General features: G+C 42.8%; 3 protein-coding genes across 3 annotated transcripts; 2 read left to right on the top strand and 1 right to left on the bottom strand.

Annotated features, from left to right (window-relative positions):
* The first annotated feature begins 25 nt into the window (after positions 1 to 25).
* wdr53 (WD repeat domain 53) lies at positions 26 to 2,467 on the top strand. Its single transcript, XM_076100111.1, has 3 exons — positions 26 to 77; positions 553 to 1,048; positions 1,153 to 2,467. Exons 2-3 carry the CDS (start codon positions 560 to 562, stop codon positions 1,816 to 1,818), a joined length of 1,155 nt encoding a protein of 384 aa, XP_075956226.1. The 5' UTR covers positions 26 to 77; positions 553 to 559; the 3' UTR covers positions 1,819 to 2,467.
* A 48-nt stretch (positions 2,468 to 2,515) lies between these two features.
* Positions 2,516 to 5,148, bottom strand: srprb (SRP receptor subunit beta). Its single transcript, XM_076100112.1, has 7 exons — positions 4,920 to 5,148; positions 4,458 to 4,552; positions 4,272 to 4,349; positions 4,095 to 4,177; positions 3,855 to 3,991; positions 3,690 to 3,744; positions 2,516 to 3,404 (listed from the first exon to the last, which is right to left on the bottom strand). The coding sequence occupies exons 1-7, from the start codon at positions 5,086 to 5,088 to the stop codon at positions 3,194 to 3,196; spliced, it is 828 nt and encodes a 275-aa protein (XP_075956227.1). The 5' UTR covers positions 5,089 to 5,148; the 3' UTR covers positions 2,516 to 3,193.
* Positions 5,149 to 6,257: 1,109 nt separating this feature from the next.
* Positions 6,258 to 22,197, top strand: LOC142958980 (uncharacterized). Its single transcript, XM_076100070.1, has 13 exons — positions 6,258 to 6,433; positions 6,586 to 6,708; positions 6,955 to 7,058; positions 17,063 to 17,124; positions 17,254 to 17,380; positions 17,655 to 17,735; positions 17,857 to 17,985; positions 20,523 to 20,566; positions 20,654 to 20,716; positions 21,146 to 21,181; positions 21,247 to 21,291; positions 21,363 to 21,447; positions 22,058 to 22,197. Exons 1-13 carry the CDS (start codon positions 6,258 to 6,260, stop codon positions 22,195 to 22,197), a joined length of 1,215 nt encoding a protein of 404 aa, XP_075956185.1.
* Positions 22,198 to 23,851: the final 1,654 nt, after the last annotated feature.

The raw sequence follows: 23,851 nt of genomic DNA on the forward strand, positions 1-23,851 counted from the left end.
AGTCATCTATGACGTCATCCGTGAGCGACCCGACCCCACATGGCAAACAGCTGAAGTTTTGACGGCACTTGCTTAAGGTAGCGTAATGCTGCGGTCTTGACGTTATAAATGATGACACTATTGTACCTGATTTACAATGAGCAGATTAACAGCGTGTTTATTACCCGTCTTCTGAACAGGGAGTCACGTGTTAGCTTGTATGCTAACGGGTTATTAAAGCTAGAGAGTCTGGACTGAACGTATTAGCTTCACATTTAAAAACAAACGGATAATGTTATCATTTAAGAAGCTGGGACCAGTGAATGTTAGTATCGATAGCCTGAAAAAGTAAAGTGATTTTCTGTCGATTGAGTTATTGATTAAGTATTCATATCGGCTCTAAATCCGTTTTTGTTGTAACTATTTTAGAGATATAGTTCAACACTGCTGCTGAGTCCCCCCCCCCCCCCCCCCCTTTTGTACTAAATTTGGTTTACAACGTTGCCATCAGCTGTGTGAAAGCAACAGTACAAACTAATGTATATCTCCTCCTTGGTAACTTACACTTGGTAGGGTCAGCATGGCCAGGCAGTGGTCTGAGGGCCACTCCACGTCCATCCTGTGTGTCGGGGTGTCTTCAGGCCCCGAGGGCCTCCTTGCCTCAGGCTCTGAGAGTGGAGAGGTCACGGTGTGGAGCCAAGAAGGGACCATCATAGGCCGTCTCACTCTCCCTGGTAAAGAGGACAGCACCAGTGTTGTGTTCTCACCAGCAGGTCCGGGCCAGCTGTATGTGTCCCACGGAGACGCAGTGAGCGTACTGGACCCCCGAAACCTGAAGGGCCCAGTGGAGGAGTTTCAGGGTGCAGGGGAGGAGGAGATTAACGCTTTGGCGCTGAACGATACGGGTTCAGCCCTGGCAGTGGCTGATGACTCCGGAGCAGTCCGGGTACTGGAGCTTCCTGGGGGGAAAGTATTCAGGACTCTTCGGAGACACACAAACATCTGCTCCTCGGTGGCTTTTCGACCTCACAGACCGAATAACCTGGTGTCTGCTGGACTAGACATGCAGGTGAGTGAGAGGACCATATGTACTTGCATCATGTACCAAGACTACTTTTGATTTCTTTCCTACTGCAGATTTCTTTCACATTTTTTTTTTTTTTATCACTTTAGGTGATGCTGTGGGGTCTGCAGAAGACGCGGCCTCTTTGGACCCTCAACCTCCAGGATGTGGCCGAGGAAGAAGACGACCATCAGCAGCGTCCCGGTCAACTCTTCAACCCGCCGCTGGTCCACTGCGTGTCTGTGGCGAGTTGTGGGAACATTTTGGGTTGTGCAGCAGAAGACGGGCGGGTGCATCTGATGCGGATCGGCAGCGGCTCTAAACTGGACCAGCAGGGAGCCGTCAAGGCCCACAGTCAGGGGGCCTCACAAGCCCACTTTGTGAGTTTCCTTTCCCACCCTCACTGGCTCGTCACTGGGGGTAATGACGGCCAAGTCGCCCTGTGGGACCTCAGTAAGCACCCAGTGGTGACTCCGGAAGCAAAGGCCAAAACTAGAGTGACGACGGCCCCACGCAGGAAGAGTAAGAGCAAGGCAAAGAGGAAAGAGCAATGCCAGGATAAAGCAACGAAGGTTGAAATGGAGAAAGAGGAAGTGGAGGAGGAAGTGGCAGCAAGTGCAGAGGAGGCGACGGAGGAGAAGTCGGGGCCCAAACTGAGCATCAGTCATGGGGACAAGGTGAACTGGTTGTGCCCTGCTGTGCTGAAAGGAGAACCCAGTGTGGTGGTTGCAGATCAGAGCTCCTGTCTGACGGTTTACCCTCTGTCTCCGCTATAGATTCAGGTTCTGTCATCTTTTGTTCTCATGGTTGCAGTACAATGTTTTCTTTAGTTTACATTGAGTATACACTCCTGTGTTTGATACTGTTAGAAGTTGCAGCATCATTATTTCTTGGAGATTTTGACGTTAGGATCTCCTTTAATTCTTACTTTAAGCACTGAACAGTGGGTGAAGATCTTCACAGAAGCAGACAAACATCTGTTTGTATTAGTTTTTACAACACATTCAACAAACTAAACGTGTAATTGTTTTTTGGGTCTTGTTTAATGACAGATTTACTGATATTGCTCATGTTTTGTGTGTGGTCCTATAAAAATTGTTCTCCTTTGAAATATATTTTGCAATATGTGTTTTTGTGGACTGTAAAATCTACCACATTATAGACAAAAGCAATCTGCATGTTTAACTGAGTCTGTGGTGCTCTTGTAGAGTAAAAACACATCTCGATCCAAACCAGGTGCCGGACTAGAAAGACAGTCTACTGAAAGCTGTTTCCAGGATGTGACATTTCAAACACTATTTGAAGAGACATTTTTTAAATGAGTCTAAAGCAGCGCCTTATGATCTGACAGCGAGCTATAATGATGTAATGTACAATTAAGATTGTTTTTTTCCTGTTGATTAAATCACATTTGCTGCTTATTAATCCTGACAGGATCTTCTAACATTTAAGAAAATGTGCTGTGTGGACTCATTTGAATCAATCAAGCAGCAAACACTTTATTGTCAAGTTTTTTTTTTTTTTTTTTTACACAACACAAAATCTCAATAAATTCATACATTCATTGCAAATGCACTGTATTCATGCAACACTTTCAAACAAGTAAACCATTCTATTGCAGACAAGCAAAACACTTCTATAAGAATCCTAGAAATAAAGGCACAAGTCTTACTGTCCAAGTAAATTAATGAATCCAATTCCCGCCCGTCTGCTCAAGTTTTAAACAAAAAAGGTGAAACTCTTTGACAGACTGTATCCATTTCTTTGAATTGCAGCAACAGCAAATATTGTGCTTTACAGAAATTCCTTAAACCAGATTTGTTTTAAAGCCAAATAAAGCTCTCAAGTGGATGTTCACAGTAACATTTACACTGAATAAGCACATCATCATTTCTCAGCACGGCAGAGCGACCTGATAAACTGCGACATCATTTTCCAAAGCATTATTTCAGTCCTTTTTAATTTAATTTGTCTCAAAAGTTCCTCCACCTTTTGATGTAATTAAGTTTTACATTGACAGCCAGCTCAGAGGACCATGTTTGACTGGTAACTCCGGTCAAATAAATCCTCCACTGAGATGTCCTCCCTCCTGTGATTACTGAGGTCTGTGCCCGAGTCAAATTCTGCACAGCGGATGTTGAGTTGCTGCCTTTACAGTTTAGCCAGACTCTTCTCCAGGCTCTCAATGTCTGCACCGCCCTCTTCACCCTTGCTGCCGCGGGCGCTGCACTCCAGGAACTCCACCTTCAGGGGCAGCTGGCTGAACTCAAAGTCTTTGCCTTTTTTCCCCAGATACACACTGCCGCCCACAGAGCCGTCCTGAGAGCTCAGGGCTGCAGAGTGTGTCACTCGCAAGGTGTTCCTACGAGAAACAAGAGGCAGAAAAGGTTATTCACCAAACCAAAGGCTCAGGACGGGTCTAATATGAATCCCAACTGCTCCCAATGGCCAAAACCTGACTACCAAAGCATTGAAACCGTCACACATATGAGGAACGTTACATTTGTGACAGAACAATCAATATATCGACAATTAAACAAGGAAAATATTATGATCGAGAACTTGAGGAAATTGACTAAAAATAAAGATACAATTGGAATCAGACAGTAAAAACAAACATACCAAATATATCAGTAGCTGTACTTACATTTCCTTTTCCAGCTGCTGCTGTATCAGTTTAGCTGATTTTGCCATGGTGATATCTGTGAAATAAAGAGACCAGTAAAGGAATAAGCAACTTTAGGGTGTAGAAAATGAAGAACAAGAGATTTGAGTGTTGATAAATGGGGTGAAAGCAAAAGGATCGATGAACCTTGTTTGTTGCATGCTACCAGGAGAGCCGGGGCATTCCTGGAGATCACAGTGTCCGTCAATAAGATGTACAGGAACTCGGCCACGTCCCTCACCTCCTTCTGGAAAATAGCGCCGTCCACGACAAACACAATGGCTCTAAAGACGGGATGAGTGGGAGGAATAGGAGAGTGATGAAGGGAATGACCTCACCGATAAGACAGCATGTAACGTTACTCAGACTGGCTGTTTTTGTTCTCACCTGGCTGAAGATTTGAACTTCTCCAGGTACTGGGAGCGAAGACTGTCATGTCCAGGCAGGTCAATCAGAGTCCAGGTGCTGCCCTGAATACAGGAGAGAAGGGAGGAGGGGGGGCGACACCTGTAAACCATGCTCATCATGAAGGTATGATGCCTGATGAGGTTGTTCTTTACTCACCCTTTCGTTTTTGGCTTTGTATGGAGCACTGCTGTCAGTGATGGAGGTCTGTGTCCGCTTGAACTTTCCTGACAACAGCTGCCAGAACATGAAATGCACTTTTAGAGAGCAGACTAACCGTGCATCAGTCTGTCATTGTGCTGAACACCCTGTGATAGACAACGTGCCACGTTTTAGTTAACTCACCCGGCTGAAGAGGAGGGTTTTCCCAGCGTCACACAGCCCGACGAGCAGGACAGCACTTCGGACAGTTTTGCTGGAGAGAAAGTACTTCAGAAACACTGCAGAGATAAAAACAGAAAGACCGGTTACTAACTTATTCCGATTTAACCCCACTGTTACCGATGAGCCAAAGATACTCTACGAAGTTGAATGACTTCCGTTGAAAACACTAATAAGCTGCACAACTGACAGATGTTTGCTTTAGCTTAGCAGTTAGCTTCCTAGCTTGCTAATTTGGATACTGGCATTTTTGAGGCACATGTTTCTTAATTAAATGGAAATAGAGATAACAGGTTAACGCAGAATATCCTGCTGACAAAGCCGCTTTCCATCAACTCTACACTTTCTAGCTAACTGTGCTAAACTAGACTAAACGCTGGGCCTAGCTTGCTAAACTATGTTAGCATGCTAACGGTAACTTCTTACCACAGGTGATGACAACGACGGCCAAAGCGACGATGACGCCGATAAGAAAAACGGGGTCTTGGTCTTCCAGCTGTTGTCTCAGAGATTCAATGAAAGGTTCTAACGGGTTTTCTGACATTTCCACGTCTGCTTTTTCCCCCATGTTGCCACCGGTGTTGTCTGTCTCCATCTATCCGCTCAAGCTAATCTGAACGTGGGACACGTCTTCTTCCTCCTGCGGCCTGTACAGACGCTGGAGTGTCAGCAGGGGGCGCTGCCGGCCTCCTGGTGAAGTTCACTTTATTCCCACAGTGGTTTCGAAACTGGTTGAGTACTGGGATCTGTACAAAATCATAAAATACGATGCAGTGCTTTAGGTTACATACAAACTGTATATAAAGTTTATATAAAGTAGCTAAAATGTGCTCCACCTCCAACGGCTGTCACATTAAAATACAGCTTACGATCAAAGCATCAGTAGTATTCCAATATGGTATATATATATAAATATATATAGATAATGATAAATATAACTCTGAAAGGGATTATAAATCTAAAAAAAGTGTTTTTACTCGAATACTTCTTAAAGTCGCCTACATTTAGCTTAATACGTTTGTACTTTTACTTTAGTGAAATCTTGAATGTTACTAATCATTTGTCATTTTGTATGATAAACGTTTCGTTAAAAACATGAAATGGTCTTCCATTATGTAATGATGTATTGTATCTGTTGTAATGTTCCTGATTAAAACGAACAAAGACCACAATAAATTATTTTAAGATCATACTGCTTTCACTCATATCCGTCTTTGTTGGGCTACCGTCGGTTTATGTAGGCTTTAATACGTATATTGTTCATTCTGTCATCGGGACGTTAGGAGAATAGAGACAATAGACATAAGAGTAAGACACCACGACCGAGTTCAGTGAACGTGAGTTCACTTTTGGCCATCACAGTCATATCACAAGACCTATATAAAAACTCAAGGGTGGTTTTCGGTCAGACAGATGCGCTTTTACGCACTCCGTCTCCAGCCCTCACATAGCGCGCTTTTTACGCACACTGGATATTTGACTCCTCAGTCCTCGGCACGATGTCAAACGTCAGAAAACCGCATTATTCTATAGTAAGAGGCTGGGTGTCATTCATGTTGGGCTCTTAAGGGGGCCAGTTTGTTTCTCCTCGTGCAGACAAATTGACGGGCTCATTGATGGTTTCAGCGAGGTTTTCTTAGGCTTTCTTTCACCATTCCAACTCTGTAGATCTGTCAAAGAGGGATTTAGAACTTCAGGATTTACTTGAGAATCGTCGGTAGCCTATATCTGCGGATATCTCCGTCAGGGATAAGTCAAAAGGAGATGATGGCTTTATCGTTCCTCTACGTGCTGTGCATGTGGATAAGTTTCGTCCGTCCTTCGCTGGGAACAGGGTTTGTTTATCACTTTCCAGGCATCACTCTGCAGCGACAGCGCATCAAATCGAAACCGAGTGGCATCACTGGACCGCCAGGTACCGGGTCCCGTACCCAACTCAGGTGAGCACATGTTCACACTGGAGATTTTCACTGCACATTTTGTAAAATACAACCCTGATTCTGTGTCTTTAGCAGAAACTAATTTGCTGCAGCTCTGTTAAATTGTCACAGTTTTATTAATAAGTGTGAAATCGATTTTATTTGTATTATAGGAACTGGTGTCAGTATACTGTTTACAGAACAGTGTCCTGTCAGGTGCACAACGGGACAGAAACCTCCGTTCAGAGAGTGTTTCAGGGCTGCCGGTGGCCCGGACCCTGCACCAAAGTCATCAGGTATACCCTCAGAGTCCTCACACCTGCTCCTCTTCAGCCAAGTCCTCTTCTCCTGTCAGCTTTTTCAGCTGTGCTGTAATGCTGTTACTGTTCTTGTCATGAATGTTGAAAGACCTTTTACAAAAGTAAAACCAGGAAAACAATCAGATATTGATATTTGCTGGTTTGATCATGTCTATGCATTTGTATGTGTGCTTCTGTAAGTTACTACAATAACTTACATAACTACCCTGTGCTGTTTTGCAGCTACAGGACCCTGATCAGGCCGTCCTTCAAGGTTGCCTACAAGCAAGTGACTGCACTGGAGTGGAGATGCTGCCCAGGGTTTGTGGGAGAAGAGTGTCGAGAAGGTGAGTGTCTAGTCTGTGCCTTTTTTTCCCGTCTTCGCATGATGTAAGGGCGAATGTGGTCAGAGGCTAAGTCTCTCAAGGACTGAAATGAAAGCCATGTGTTTTGCCCAGACCCATCTGTCTTTTTAGATCTTTACCCACACCAATGCCTTGTTTTATGTTTGGTGGTGTGTCATCGGGTAGTTTAATAATCGTGCCTCTGTGCAGCGGTTAGGCTTTTGATATGATTGTAAAGTTGTTTTGAATTAAGATTGAAAGCCTGTTTTGGATTACTTTTGGGAGCACGGAGTGCAGTAAAGCAGCAGTTGAAAGGGATCCTGTGCCCTGCGGTTTTATACCTTTTCTTTATACGGCCGTGCTATCTGTGTCTGGAAGGAGATTAGAAAACACTGACTGTCTCATTCTGCATCTCTTCTTTCTTTGAACTTGTGCGTATGTACTCTCTGTTAACTGTAGATGGCACAGAGGCAGTTTTCTGTCTCTCTGAATGTCATCATGGCTATTATGTCAAAAGCTCAGAGGAACGGCCAGCAGAGCAGCTTGTAAAGTTGGAGGTATGCTCGGTCTCATGATGGGCAGCGCTGCTCCTGGATACCACAGACCGCAGACTCTCAGCCCAGTAAAGACCAACATTTTCACCAAGGGGCGAGACACCACAGCCAGCCTGAAGAAACAGCCATGAGGGTGGATGAAGGTCTAAAGTTGGGCTGTCTTAACTCTGCTATATACAGTATATATGTATACATTTATATATATATATATATATATATATGTGTCCATTACTCACAACCACACTGACAAACATGTTTTCCCGTATTTTAAACATTGTGGATGCCTGTAAAACGATGCATGTGACTGCATTGGCTTCGTTAGAGTTATTTAAAATGCTGAGGAGTTATTTTAACGGTTTTCTATTAAAATCACTCAGCAACTGTTAGATTTTCTGGGGTCGCAGGGCAATGCAGCAATTTGTGTGTCATTGAAAAACACTGGCCTGCTCTGTTCACATTTGTCCAAGATTAACAGTTACCTCAAGTTTTGCTTATTGGTCATAATTACCACACCTTGTTCCATTTTGCACAAATGGTTCGTTGTTGCTCTTGGAGGGCCAAGATTTACCACAAGTTCAGAATACACACGTTAATACTAATGGAATAAACACAGACAAAGCCTTTGGAGACCATTATTCCACACAAAGATTAACACGAACCTACATCCGCCGAGTCTGTACTGCCAGAGATTATGGTTCACTTGAGACCAAAGTGGTTGCAGGAGTGTGAAGAAGTAATCTGGCTGTTTATTTAAAATGAAATGAAATGTATTTGCAAGTTCTAATGGCTATAGAGCGGGAGGAAAATTGCCTCCATATGGAGAGACGGAACAGAAGGCCACGTTCGACTCGGCGAGGAGACCTGAAAGACGGAGGCTGATGTCACCGACAGTCTGCTTCACACTGAGGAGAGGAGGGAGAGAGCTGGCAGTGTGTCCGGGCTAGAGAAAGAGAGAACACTGAGGGGAGAAAGTTAGGACCTGTGCACGAGGAACAACAAGGTGTTAGAATTGTCAGTGCAGAAACAGCTGTGTAGCAAGAGAAGAAGAAGAAGAGAAGAGTAAAGTGAAATGTAATGTGGAGTGTTCCTGTCCCACAGGGCTCCAGCTGCTACAAGCTGCACAGACGGCAGCAAAGCAGAGTGCCGGTTCTGTGGGAAAGAGGCCCCACTGAGATTAATGAGCATGACACTCCTCCACGAGCTCTTCGTAACATACGTGACTGTGCTCGGATCAGCATACAGCTCAGAAAGAGAGACCGGTTCTCCTCATGTAGATTAACCTCTGCACAGCAAAACAATAAGTTATTGATGGATATTAGGAATACCTTAGAAATAATGGTTGATAATACCACAGGAGAACATTTTACAGTTATGCCCCATCTTTGTATGAAATGGTTCAAAGAACTTATAGGTCGGTCATTTTCGGTACATGTCACCCTCATGGCTTTGATTTCTGGAGAGCTGTTGAATACAGACATGTTTCTATTTGATTTCAACTGTCTTGTTTCGATTGCTTATTGGAGGGGAAGGTATGAAAATTCATGCATCGTGTTTTGGAACTTCTGAGGGAGCATAGAGACCTCACAGAAGTCACTAGCTCTATAGTAATAACTCCCCAAAAAAACAAAATTGGGTATTTTTAAACTTTGTTTTTGGTCTGAAATTAAACAAACAAGATTTAACGTCTTGGTGGACAGATTTTGTTACCTTTGGACAGAGCTAGGCTAGCGGTTTCCCCCTGTTTCCAGTCTTTATGCTAAGCTAAGCTACTCAGCTGTTGATTCATATTTACTGCACAACCATAAGAGTGGTATCAATCTTCTCATCTAAACCTCTGCAAGAAAGTAAACACGAGTGATTCCCAAAATGTTGACCTATTTATTTAATCATGGACAATTTGGCGTGTTGCATTCATCCCTGGGTCTTTATGTCACTTAGCCAACATTGTGCATGCAGCTCTGTGAAAACTGCTGCAGTGGAGGCTTTGAGCCAGCTGTTTTATCAGAGCGAGAGAAAACAGCCTTAACCAATGAAGATGACATCACCTCTAGCTTTAGTTTGATGGGGTTCTGGCTCCACTTCAGAGGCCCCTGAGGCCCTCAGAGACGTAAAGACATGAAGAGGGCTAGAGTCGTATTGAACTCTGTGTAAGTTGAGGAGATGCTTGTTTCTCTCACCTCTGCACACACTCCTGTTGTTTTCATTTTCAAAACTCTGAGTCATTTTCTGCCTCACTCTCATGGTTTATTCTTTTCTTACCATTATTTCTTCTAAAAAACGTTCTTTGTTTTGACAAATATAAAGGCCAAATCTGCACTGGTATCAATGCACACATTATCACAGTTTGTTGGGTTTAGGATTGAAGTTTCTTGTCTCTTCCCTGAAAATAGCCCCAAATGGAGGCTTCACAGTTTTATCAATGTTAAGAGTTGAAACGATTATGCGATTAATCGATCAGTCGCTCAACAGAAAAATGATTGGCTGACTATTTCGACAGTCGGTTAGTCATTGCTCTCCTCCAGCCGCTCAATTGTGAGGATGTTCTGCATTTATTTGTGTTATCGTGACACTAGGCTGAATATTTGACGAAAACAAGCAATTTAAATATGTTGTCTTGGGCTTTAGAAAATTGCTATGGACATCCATCACTATTTTCTGAATTGCTTTACACCCATTAACTGAGAAAATAATTATAGCAAAAACAATAAGCATGCAGCCCTTAAAATGTCTGACATTTAGCATTTACATATGCACAAATCTGCAAAGGCAATGCTGGCGTTTGATCTGGTTAATGAATCACTCAATAAAGATGAATGGCAAGTATTTTCACAGTTGCTTTTGGCCTTCACAAGTCCTCTAGAGTGTTCCCTGCGTTAGTGTGTGCCTCGTGTTCTGTCCATAGCCTTAAAGCACTGAGCTCGTGGCCGGACTGCTAAGGCCGAGCTGGTCGCAAAGCTTGAATTTCTGTGTGTTTGCTAATGGAAAGTGGGTGTTTTCTGAATACATTTCGTTGACACCCTGACCCCTCAATATTTTTGACATTCAGGTTTGTGCTGGCTGTGTACAGTGCATCTCAAGATTTACATTTTGCTTTCAGCAGAGTTGTGCTAACACATGACGGCATGGAACACATTTGGGAGAAATGTGTTCATAATTTCCCTGCTGTTGGCCCCTGCACCCCTCCTCCCTGCTCCATCACAGCAGCACCCCCAGCACCCATCTGCACACATACATTGAATTAACACTAGGGATTGTGGGTAACGTCTGTGTGTGAGGGAGCTTCTTCCAGGACCTCCCCTGATGAGAGCAGTGGCCTTTGATCTCATGCAAAAGCTCAGCAGAAGAAGTTTAACAAAGTTGAATGCTGGGTGTGACAGCACAGGATTGTATTTGGGGAAGTTAACAATAAATTTCATTGAAGAAGTGAAAAGGTGCCTAAAAGCTAGGATGTCAACTGTGCTCATTTGTTAATGCTAAAGCTATGATGTTGCTAGAGTCACTGTTTCCCCTCTGCAGCTAAATCAGGAGGAAGTGTGTTAAACCCACCGTTGGAGGGATTATCTAGAACACAGCTATTTGAAACCTTTTAATTACTTCCATTTTTTCCATTTTACCATCTGCTCTCATCCCCTTGGCTCGTTTACCCTTGTCTTGCCCTTGCTTTTTCTTGCCACTGCCGGGCTCTTTATCTTCTATCGTCCCTGCTGCTTTCCACTTTTCTAACTTCCTATTTCCTTTCTGCCGCTCTCCTCTCCTTGGAGTAAAGTGATAAAACAGAACCATATCCCACATGTGCTCCTCCAGACTGCAACCTTTGCAGAGTGAGGATATGACTGATGTCTCTGTTACATCCCTGGCTGTGCTCAGATAAAGGTCAAACTCTACCCTTTGACCTGTTGGGGGCTATGGGATAGCTCAGCTGTTCCTGGTGCTGGTCTGATATGCCTGATGGATGACGCCCTGTTCACGCTCCGTCTGTAGTTTTTCATTTCTGTCATCGGCTTATCATTGGTTTTTCTTGCCTCCATGTGTCCCTCTATCTTTCTGTCTGCAACTCCACACGTGTTAATGCAAAGTAAAGCAGGTAAAGTTCCTGAGTTCATGAAAAAGGTTTCTGAGGTTAATCAAAGCCACATGTCCATGAAGGTTAATGTATTTATCAGTAGGTTTTTGCTGCCTGTAGTCAAGACAGGCCAGGAGCTCTGCCTGTTAATGTGTAAGGCTGTTTAGGTCTTATTTTTGCTAAAACAATATATATATTGTTTGTGGTGGCTTCTCTTATGTGTGCAAGATAAAATACAAAGAAGACTACGAGTCTACAGCCATGCTAACGGCGCTGTAACATGCTCTTAATAATTATCTTAGTATGCAGGTATATAACCATTTCATCCTTACTAAACACAAAGTGAAGCTGAGACTCAAGGGAATGTCTTCAGTTTTTTTCATGTATTTGGTCATAAACCAAAATACAAGACAGATTTAGACCCGATGAATGCATTGGAGGGAAAGTGTGCAATTTCATAGCAATCCATCCAATAGTTATTGGGACCATAAGTCAGGAGATCACCAAAGTCAGTGAGATTCATCTTCTCAAAAATGTTAAAACCAATTTCATGACAATCCATCCGACAGTTAGATATTTCTCTCAATTTCTCTTTCCATTTCATCGGACACCGCTGCATTTGAACTTGAAAAACGTTGCCCTTATTTAAGCCGATCGCCGTCTCTCTTCACCGAATTCACACAACATCATCTCATAGCATGACGATGACTGTATGTCTGTGGAACCAGCCGGGTGCATCTCTAACTGTGACTGATGTGTAGCCATTGTTTCAACATCGGAGCATGTGTGTAGCGGACGGTGCCGCAGGACGATTGGATGCATTCTGCCCGTTTGAGGGAATGAGGGAGAATTAGGTGTTTTCTCAGAAAACCTGTCATGAAGCAGCATTTTACAAGGAGGAATGTGAGATTAATTATGGCACCTCATTGTGGTTCTGAAGTCCATTATTTAGTCATTGACTGTATCTTGTTGTGCATGAAATAATGGCCCCATGCATCAAATTTAATGGGAATTTCCATTAATTGCCAAATATTTCTTACTTGCTGAATCCTTCAAAGCTTCAGTTTAAAGAAATGCTGTGTGGCCTGTCCGCTGGCATCATGGTGAAAAATGCAAAATGGTCCCACTGTGGACGAGACATATTGGTTTAGAAAAAAAAGGAAAAAAAAGCCAAGTTCACCGTCCTCCACCAGCCACCGCGGTCAATGTGGGTGTGTGATTTAGTGAGTGAGAGAGTTTGTGACAGACGGAGTGTGTGTCTGTCTGTGCATGTGTTTGTGTGTGTGCTAGTGTGTGTGTACTAGTGTGTGTGTGTGCTAGTGTGTGTGTGTGTGTGTTCTGTGGCAGTTGTTCTCCATGCCAGCAATAACTGACCACTTGCTGGCTGGGGCCGACACACAACAGGCTCCTGGGACAAAGCCAGTTCTTGGAGGCAGACTGTGGTCTACACATACACACACACACACACACACACACACACACACACACACACACACACACACAGCTCACAGACTGGGCACACACTTGTCTGTGTATCTTGGGGACGTGACAGGAACTCTTAAGATGGTCCAGAAGATGTTTCAATACATCACCCTTCCGTCCTGCTCACTAATATAGACAGAGTGTTTAGTGGCAATGAAAAGGACTGTCCACAGCTGTGTGCGTCATGGCTTATTTTGTGGTTGTCTGTCTGTGTGTGTGTGTGTGTGTGTGTGTGTGTGTGTGTGCGTACAAAAAACTGTGAGAAACTTAGAGTGATTTCTTTGATCAGTATCCAGGTCTTATGTAGGAAATGTAGCCGTCTCAACAGACGATGCCCACAGTCTGAGTTACACTCTTGCCAAATTATCCTGTGCTGTCTTGTACTGTAGATCACACAATAAGGGAAGGGATGATTCATCAAACAAGTCAATGTTTTTGCAGTTTGCTGAGATGAAATATGCTCTTTGTTTTGGTTTCTGCTGATGTTTGAATTAAGATTTATCTTCCAAGAGATTCTAATCTCATTTACACTCTCGTGCTTCGCCTGGAGGTCTGCTACAGTCTCTTATTTGTCAGCGCCAGACTTAACAATTGAGCTTATCTCACAAGACTAACGTCAGCTTTCCTTTCGTATCATATGGATGTCTAATACTTTTGCATGGTGTATTACCCAGAAATCAGATATTTTTGTTAAATGCATTCTATGCGATGTGGTGTCTGTCATTTTAATAATTTTCACGTGTCTTGTGATATTGCATTTGTTATGTTTTTCATGTGAATAAAAAAAAGAATAAAATATTTTAATTGACATAATGTAAGTCTTGACATACTTTTCAGTGAATTTCCATTAGCATCAGACGAGATGTCGCATCTGTATAGCAACCTTCTCAAACATACAAATCCTTCCTTCAAATCTCTTTGGAGCAGAAAAAGTTCCCAATTCTCTCTGTTTATTTGGCTTCACTAAAGACAACACAATTCTGAATCTTTCCCATGAGCTGAGAGAAATCCAAGAAAAATAACCCTCTTATGTTGCCATGGTGTAATTATGGATCCAAACAGACTCTACAGCTGCGGTACCGTTCTAAACAGCTCGAGCACAGCGGAAGTTTGGTTTTCTAACTATAATTAAATTCCAACTGCAAACACAGGAATCCTGCCTGCCACCTTGAAAAAAACAAGAACATAAGAAAACACCGTTGTTTTGCTCTGGTTCACATTTCCGGTAGATTGACTCAGTTGTGGTGTTTTCTTGTGGCTTGTATTTATGACATAATACGATATGGCTGGTTTTATTTCTGGCTCTTGTTGGACAACAGATGAGGTTCAAACAAGTTAGCTCATTAGCAGTGGACGTAGCGTAGCCCTACAGAGCAGAAAACCATCATGGACAAGGCAGCGTTGCTTATATTTGTTGTCAATTGACCGTACAGCAAAGCAGACATGATTCATGATGCTCACATTTAAGATGCTAACATGCTGATATTTAGGAGGTAGAGAGTTCTGACATGCTTTTAACTGAAAAACTAAAACGTCGTATAGTAGCGTCAAAGAAAAATGTAGGGGAGCACCAAAATCTTCTGGATCCATCCTCTGGTAACGATGAACATCTGTACAAAATCCATTGAATAGTTGTTGAGATATTTCAGCCTGAACCACAGTGGTGGATCTCACAGACTGACATTGGCATTCCCAGAGTATGTATACCTATTTTATGTTAGGTTGTAAAAACTAAATGTCATCACATCATAACAGAATAACTGTTGGAATGCATCACCGATTGATGCACTGTACATAACAGAGAAAGAGTGTGCCAGAGGGTGGAGACTTCCTCTGGGCTGATGATGAATAACTGTGGAGGAGATGAAGGCATATCAACTCATCAGTCCTCTCACAGTGTGGAGCCCACGATTGCCCACAATCGTGCCGTTGTGCTGTGTGCGGCTTTGATGTCCTTTTGTGTAGCCGCTGAAGAAACCTCAGTGCAGCCAGTCACAACAAACTCATGTCGGCTCATTTTGTACTCTGCGGTTGAACAGCTCTCGGTATTTGTGTTGATGAATCCTGAGGAATGTGTATGTGGGTCAAGCTGTTGATTGTTGTTTCCGTTTGTGGCTGCGCTCCAACAGCGAGATTCAAGATGTAGTTTGAAACGAGGCATTGAGAGAAACCACTCCCACGCAGACTGATACACCAGACTGAAGCAGAAAACTCAGCTGCTGCCATTAGCACCCTGCGTGTCAGAGACTCTGATTTAGGCAAACCAAAGCTGTTTGGGTCATTTCTGTTGTAAGTTATTCATGAGCACCAGTTGTTCCTCGTTCTGGGTTTCCCTGCTATGACCACAATGTGGGTGGGTCCCGTCTGTGGGACTGACAGCTAACATTCCAGACTCATTATGAGCCGTAAACCAGAGGAAGGCTCACATTTAGACCAAATACTGGGGGTTTCTATAAAATGGCAGCAGAGAGAGGAATGTGTAGGTATCTGCGGTTTAGTGCGAGAATGGTATAATTTGACAGAAGTGTTCACAACAGACTAAAGATAACACAGAAAGTCACTGGCAAACAAGAATTTCAATCAGGCATAAAATATGTATATGTAGGTGCTGACACAAAAAAATGAAGATAAGAAACCTGAAAATACGCAAAAAGGTGCTGACATGCTGTTAAAGTGTTAGAGGATAAGTCTGGAGACAGAGAATCATTCCTTCAATTCAACAAAGAGTTTCAGTTTATTTCAGCTCATTGTTTTGGTTGAACTACATTAGAAACTGTTTGGAAAAGGGAAGGCACTTTCAAAAAATACATGGCAGGTGAATAATTGAAACCAGTCTGGAGAAAAGCCCTCAGTGCTGTTTTTTGCTCTTCTTTCAATGAAGAAATACTCTCCAGTTCTGATACAACTGATGCTATTGCAGCATCCACGCTAACCCCTTTAGGAGCCGCCACAGTCGCCTCTCTGTCTCGTGTCACACACACCTAAACTACGGCCATAGAGCTGCCGGTAACTCGCTGAGTGATCTGAACCACTGTGGTTGAAACGCATTACTGATGTGATGTCTGATCTGGTGATGTCGTTAGAATCCAGCTGCTGTGCATGTTAATGTTTTTTACAGCCATTGCTACTGTTTTGGGTGACTCTCACCATTCTATTCAGCACCAAGCAGCGGACTGATACTGTTAGCGACTAACCAGATATTTCCTTCAGGAGCTAATAGACTAGAAACAGCCAAAAGAGAGGGAATGTTGGACTTCATCAGGTGGACAGAAACACGACTCCAAATGAATAATAATGAAGTCATTGATGTGTTTTTAACAATAGGGGATGTCTGTCTTTTGGTCTTTTTCTGGGATTTGCTGACGGTGAGAAAAATATAAAATATGTGACTTAAATACATTGTGTCTGTAAATCACATTTCTCTAGACATGTGGTCATGATAGTGAAAGCATGTAGATGCAGGCGTTTGTTTGTGTGTGTGTGTGTGTGTTGTTTGTGTTTCCATGTGCTACACACAGTTAATGGTTTTGGTATCTGAAGGAGGGTGTAATTGGCAGACGGACGGAAAACATGCTGAGTCAAGAGACAAGCAGGTGTGCACCAGGCTTGCGTATGACAGAGAGAATTTCATGTGAGGTCTGATAATATTTATTGTGTGAGTGAGTTATATGATTTGAGGAGGAATGCCTAATAAATTTCTGCATCTGGTTTGATGGTTCTTGTGTATCTTGGCTTGACCTGCTCAGTGTGGGATAGAGAGAAACTACTGATGGTGCCAGGATGAAGACAAGAAACAGGGATGAAAGAGACACGGCAAGAAGGAAAGGAAGAGACAGATGCAGAAGAAGAAGAAGAATCGTGTATGCCCAGGAACTGAACTCATCTTTGTCTGTCTTTCTTTCTTACAGAGTGTTTGAACTGTACCAGTTTCACTGACATGAACAGCAGAATAAATGCCATTGAATCAAAGGTAACAAGGATCACCACAAGCCTGCCTTTATCCCATGAGTTATTTGAAGGGATTGTACACATTTGTACACAGATTACTTTGTACACACCAGAGTGCAGATGTATCTGAAATCTTCCGCTGTTGTTCCAGATCAAGCTGTTAGGAGACGGACGCTCATCCCTGCCGACAGGCAGCAGTTTACCAAAGGGCTCAACAGACAACGAGGTGGTCGCTCCCCAACCCACTCCTATTGGACCGCCATCATACCTGCAACCAGGTGACAACTCATCATGAAAAACAAGCTTTCCGAAGGATGTGGTGGAGATGTTGAAGAAATGTTTTAATGTCTGTAAAAAAAAAAGGCACAAAAACAAAGTGCACAAAGCAAACCTGTTTCGTTGATATCTTAATGTCTGTATCTTAGCGTCTTTTATTAGACTTCTTTCAAACCCCCACACCTAAAGTTTGTTTTCACAAGTTGAGTTGCTTTCCTCTTGATGTTTTAAGTGAACATTTGACTCTGACTGTCTCTTGTTTTTTTGGTCCTCCAGAGCTCATCGGACCACCAGGGCTTCCAGGTTCTGCTGGACCTCCGGGTCCGGCTGGAAGAGCAGGCCTCCCTGGACCCACCGGTAAAATATCATCGGACCTTCTAGTCTGATCTGCTCATTTAAAGATGGTTTTAAAAAACAAATGTCTGTTAAACATGATTGATTGATTAATGGTGTTTTTGTGTTTTACCTTGGTGGTCAGGACCAAAGGGGGACAGAGGTCTAGCAGGAGTAATAGGATTCCCCGGCCCTCCTGGCCCACCAGGTGCTCCAGGGCCGAGCTCCTCTCCTGTACGAGAGCGCGGTGACGTTTTTCACGTGGACGATCAAGGTTAGCGGACTATTCTCCTTCAAATTCACTCTTTTGCAGTAACTTTGGGCTGAATTGTCCCAGATGGCCTTAAATAAGAGCATAATGGAAGTCGATCTTACACACATGGTTGAATTCTGAGACAAAAACAATTGTAAAACCATTCAAGCGTTTGTCCGAGTTGATGCCAAACCACAGGTCTGTTTTGATGAATCGTGTGCTTTCAAACACTCACGTTAATCTCGTACATTATGTTCATCCTGTTCTCTTTGCAATCATTGTGTCAGGCAGAGCACAAACCCAGGCCAGATGGGTTGTTATGTATGGAAATTGGTTTAAAAAGGGCACAGGTGGAAGCGCAGAGCATATTGTAGCTTTTACCAAGTGTTTAAGTAAGCAAATATGTGTCTTTAGCTTTCGGCATAATGGGGAGAGTATTGTTTCTTTGCAGCGAAGGGCTGGTTTAGATTTAGTTTAATAGTTTCCGTGTGTGTTGCTGCCTCTGAGCCACTGTTTACTGCAACGTCATTTAACACCATCACCAACAATGGAGCCAAATACTGAATGTGAGCTAAATCATTTGCACAAGATTAGCTCAGGTGTTTTGTTTTTAAAGACAGAATTAATTGGAAAAATATATATAGACATTTTTCATTCATGTTATCCACTTTAATACAGCGTCGCCTCTTCTGTCTACACCTCAAAAATACATATATAGAGAGCTAAACATGAAAATAATTAATTTCTCGTTATTTGAAACTTTAACTTTTCATAATCCTTTGAAATATGTCAGTGCTAATGTTCCATCGCTCACGTTTAAAACCTAGGTTTCACCACAGGGAGGCAGCAGAAGTCCATGCTGTAATCATTACCTCATGGAGACTTCTGGCTCTGATTAGGCTTTTGGCTGCGTCTGCCTCTCTGAGCCCAGAACTGTGTCTGCGGGTCTGGAACTATGTAGATTTGGGTCTGTGGGGCCATGTAAACTGAGGGGGGCCAACTGGCCGTAAATCAGGCCTAATTTGTTAGCTGTCAGCACAACAGTCTGCGTTTGGGGGAAGAGGCCGCGGCCCAGAGCCAAAATCTGGGCTATAGCGATGAGCGAAGGAGGAGATAGTCTGCCACTCATGTGGAGTTTCTCGGGGAGGCAGCCAGGCTCGAGGAGACTGTAACATTAGAAAATTAGTTCCAGAGGGAAATCTGCTCCTTCTAGACCCTTTCTGTGGACTGTAGCCATAATGTAACAACGCTGTCTCAACACGGGGGACACTGACTCTGAGCATATGTTGAAGTGGAGAGGAAGTGTGGTGCGGTTGAAAACAAAATGTATACCTACAAGCATACTTTGAAATAAACTACATGCTGAGAACAAGGCACAACTTCCACCTTCCAGATGATGTCCAAGTGTTTACTGCTCTTTGAGATCGACCAGCTGTTAGTGGATTTAATCCTACTGTTGACTGCTGATGAAACTCTGTAGTTTGACTGGTGGCCCTTGATGTCCACCCTTGAGGTTCAGGCTGAGGCCCCAGCAGTATAAATACATGGATGGATGCAGCAAACAGCTGTTTGAAAGGCATATTGGAAACAAAGATTTAATAGAGATGAACAGCTTTGGCCGCCAGCAACAATGCAATCATGGAGATTTAGCCAATTTTGCCAACATCTTTTTGATTACGTATTCAGTTGATTCCAGAATTAAGGTTAATGGCCATTAGTAAATATATAGATATATGACTATTTATTATGAAAACTAAATGATAAGTTGTAAATTACCTTTTGACCCTGAATATACATTGGTATTCATTTTATTTTTCTAATCTGTCGTTACAGTCTCTGTTGTCTTTTGTGTAAAGATTAAATTAAACTTTTTATGTAAACTTGTGTTGTTGTTTTCCCCAGAGGAGAATCTTCCTGCTCATCAGATCATAGTCGGGCCTCCTGGTCCAACTGGTCCAACTGGTCCCCTCGGCCCCTCAGGTATGAATATAAGCTGTTTCCTGTCATGATTTTGGACCTCTTGGACGGGTCCATCATTACAAATGTGACAAACTCAAACTCACAAAACTTTATTTTAAATCCCAGTCAAGATCCCCAAACTTGCAATATGTGAAGAAAATATGTCAAGCTAATTTACAGGACAATTAACCAGAAGAAACACAAGACACTTTGACACAATGACAGTCATTTTCTATTTGATATAAATGTGTTGCAACAAAGAAGTAATTGTTTGAATTGAATTCAATATGAGCCTTGTATTGATTCAATACAACACTGGTGCAAGCAGATACAAACTATATATGTGACTTTGTTGTGTGAAAACAATGTTAAAGCCTCTTAATTTAAAGATTTCAGTGAAACATTAAAAACACAGGCGTTCAATGTTTATTTACCAAAACCTGAAAAATCTCTCTTACCAGCGTATAATTGAATTAAATTAAGCAGTGTTAAATTTACTGAGTTTAATTTTGACATTGCACAATAGTCAGAGCCAAACATTTGATATTCATCTCCCTCATGTGTGAATGCTTTTGCGAATGACGCTGCAGGTCCTCCAGGACTGAGAGGACCTGCAGGATTACCAGGCCTGTCGGGACGAGACGTGAGTATCTGAATCTGTTGATCAATAAACAATATGAATGTATGACCGGCATCATTGATACACGCCCTTCTGTTTTATCGACATAAGGGCAAGGAGGGCCTCCAAGGCATGCCTGGGGATACCGGGCCTACAGGAGATCCAGGAGAAAGGGTGAGGCTGCTTCGTTATTAGATTAGCAGGCTGGCTGAACATATTTTAGTCTGATGAACCATCAAAATAGTTTATGTTCTATGTTTTGTAAATGGTCTTAGCTGTAATGCAATCTCCAATACATTAAAGGTGAACAAGCTTTTCTTCAAAGACTCACTCTGAGCTGTGACTAATCCTCCTCTCTCGGTCTCTCTGTCTCGTCCAAGGCCAGGCCTCACTAATCAGGGCGGCCATGTCGGGTCCCCTCTTTTATCTGGCTCTCTAGTGGGCCTCTGTCTTTAAACTTGATCCCCTTCCTCTCCGAGCATGATTTAAGATTGGAGATCTGGTGAAGAGGTGGATTAGCAGGGAGGGATATAGAATGCAAGCCGGTGAAATGTGTGAGCGAGCAGGAGTCCTAATCTCTTCTCTCTGTTCTCTCTCTACCAGGGCACTCCAGGTGTAGCAGGCGAACAGGGCCTATCTGTAAGTATAAGGTTGTTGCATCACACACACTTATACACACAGGTTAGTTAACTCTGTTTTCACAGGGAGCACCCGGGCCAAAAGGAGAGCCAGGAGAAGGCTTGAATGAGGTAAGAGACATCATTATCTTTTCCTCCTGCTCATTTGAAAAATTCTCCTAAACCACGGTGGTGTTATCCAGGGCGAGGCTGTGCAGCAGCTCAGGGAGGCCCTGAAGATCCTGGCCGAGAGGGTCCTCATCCTGGAGCACATGATTGGCGTTCATGGTGAGGAGAAAAACATAGATGGAGGAAAACGTTTTTCCAGGCCTCATCTTGGGGAAATATGCTCATTCGCTTCCTGGCAGAGAGGTAGATGAGAAGATTGATACCACTCTCAATTAAAGGGTTACAGCCAGCAGCTACAGCTAGCTTAGCTTAGCACAAAGAAGCAGCTAGCCTGACCTCTAAAGCTCACCAATTAAGATCTGATATATCTGTACCAAAAACGAAGCGTATGAGCGACAATCTGCCGTTTTGTTTTTGTGGGTTGTGTGCAGGACTATTTCTTGGCTCTGAGCAGTTGCCAGGCAACCGGGAGGTTACTGCTCCCCGCCAAAAAATAGTCACATAAATGTTTTTACACACGAGATATAGCTTGTTAATCAGTGAGATTTAGAGTTGCTGGTAAAAGTATTTTGTTACTTTCGGACAGAGCCAGGCTAACTGTTTCCACTTATTGCCAGTTTGCTGTAGCTTCATATTTAACAAACAGTGGTTTTGGTCAACTCATCCAACTCTCCTGCAGAAAACAAATACAAAATTTGCCAAAATGTCAGATTATTCCTTTTTAAAGACAAATATTTTTTACCTTCTTGTCTTTCATGTCTTTACACAGAGAACTCTGAGGGATCTGGATTTGGCAGCATTTCGGACCCCCTGTCTTTCTCTGCCACAAAGACCAAGCGACTTGAGCCTGTTCAAAACTCTCTTCAAGCTCCAGTACCGGGGTGGAGACTAAGGCGAACCCCCCTTTAAGGGTTTAGTCTAATTTTGTATTTATGTGTATAATTGTGACGGATGTGGCTCATTTTGATTGACTGAACAAACACCTTTTTGTTTATACCATGTTTCTCATATTATTCCAATTTTATTGCCAATTATTGTCTTTTAACAGCTGTATAAAACAAAGAGATGTTGAGCATTTCATCCACGTGAAAGGCTTTATTGAGCCTTTTTTTGACCCTGTTGCTGTATGCTCTTACTCTACATAACCTTATCAGCAGCCCTTGTACAATGTTGCACCGTGAAATATAATCTCATAAAATGTTATGAGGGTTTTGGCATCTTTCATTCCTCAGATAACAGACTGCCCAGTAAACACATCAGTCTCCTTGGCTGATGTTGCAAATCTCCTCCAGCTGCAATGTGAGTTCCCAAGAGCTGGACCCAAAATATAGTATTTAGTGTCAAACACATTCTTGGATCGACTTCGGGGTTCACCTTGTGTTAGCCTGTCAACCATATTTCTTCCTTTCTCATCTTTCGGTCTCTCTCTGGTTGCTCCGCCTTGTTAAAGCTGAGGTAAGACATGACAGGCTGCCAAGAGTATCTGCTTAAAATAAAGTTAGGTGAAATAGCATCTGGAGAGCGCGCATCTGGAAAGCAAGAGGAGGAGATGCTTTAGCAGTTGAGTTTTGGCCCGGAAACGGCAAACCCTGCTCGGCTCCAGTGCACCTTCGCGCGACTGGCTGATGGAGCACTAAACTGGATTACATTGACTTCTTCATAAACTGCCTCTGAGATTTGTCTCCAAGCTGATATGATTATTGTACAATACGTCTCTGAGAGACCAAGCCTGTTGGTCTCTGAACAAAGCTTGGACCATTCCTGGTTCAAGCTTTGGTATCTCCATTACAAGGTTCATGTGAAAAGGGAATACTTTTGGGAGATAAGCTCATTTGTTTCCTTGCAGAAAGTTGGATGAGAAGATTGATACCACTCACATGTTTTTATGCTATATGAAACTGGAGCCAGTTAACAGGTTAGCACAAAGACTGGAAACAGATAGCCTGGCTCTGACAACAAAATCAAACCACCAGCACCTCTAAAGCTCACCAATGAAGATCTGATATATCATTTGTTCAATCTGCATAAAATCAAAGCGTATGAACGACAATCTGCCAGGCAAGCGGGAGGGGAAACTGTCAATAAACTAGATGTAAAAATGGCGGCAAAGCCACCAACGTAAAAGTTACATCTGGATAAAATCCAACATTAACACTAGTAAACCAATTCAGCTCATTTTAAGTTTATTAACTGTGTAGTAACACAATGTAAGAAGCCATTTAAGGACAGTTATTTGTTGTGACTGTGAGTTTATGAGTGGTTTATGAGTTTTGGAAATACGCGTCACTCCCAAGTCAGAACAATGGGACGATTTATTGTAACTTCAGAATGAGCCAGGCTACAGAGGCTCACTGCATTCGCTGGAGAGAAAAAAAGTTTGCCCTGTTTTTTTTAAATGAACAAGATCATTATCTCAGAATCATGGGAAGAGTTTTCATGGAAAACAATTCTGCTCTGTTTTTGAGATATTTGAAATTCCCAAGAGAAGCTCTCATTTACTTGAGATCTTGATTTCATGGAAGCAAACATGTCCTGTCTGTTTAGTTTAATCCAGTTGTATCTT

This window comes from Anarhichas minor, unplaced genomic scaffold (genome assembly GCF_050575085.1).
Source record: "Anarhichas minor isolate MPS153535 unplaced genomic scaffold, ASM5057508v1 ptg000026l, whole genome shotgun sequence".
NCBI lineage: Eukaryota > Metazoa > Chordata > Actinopteri > Perciformes > Anarhichadidae > Anarhichas > Anarhichas minor.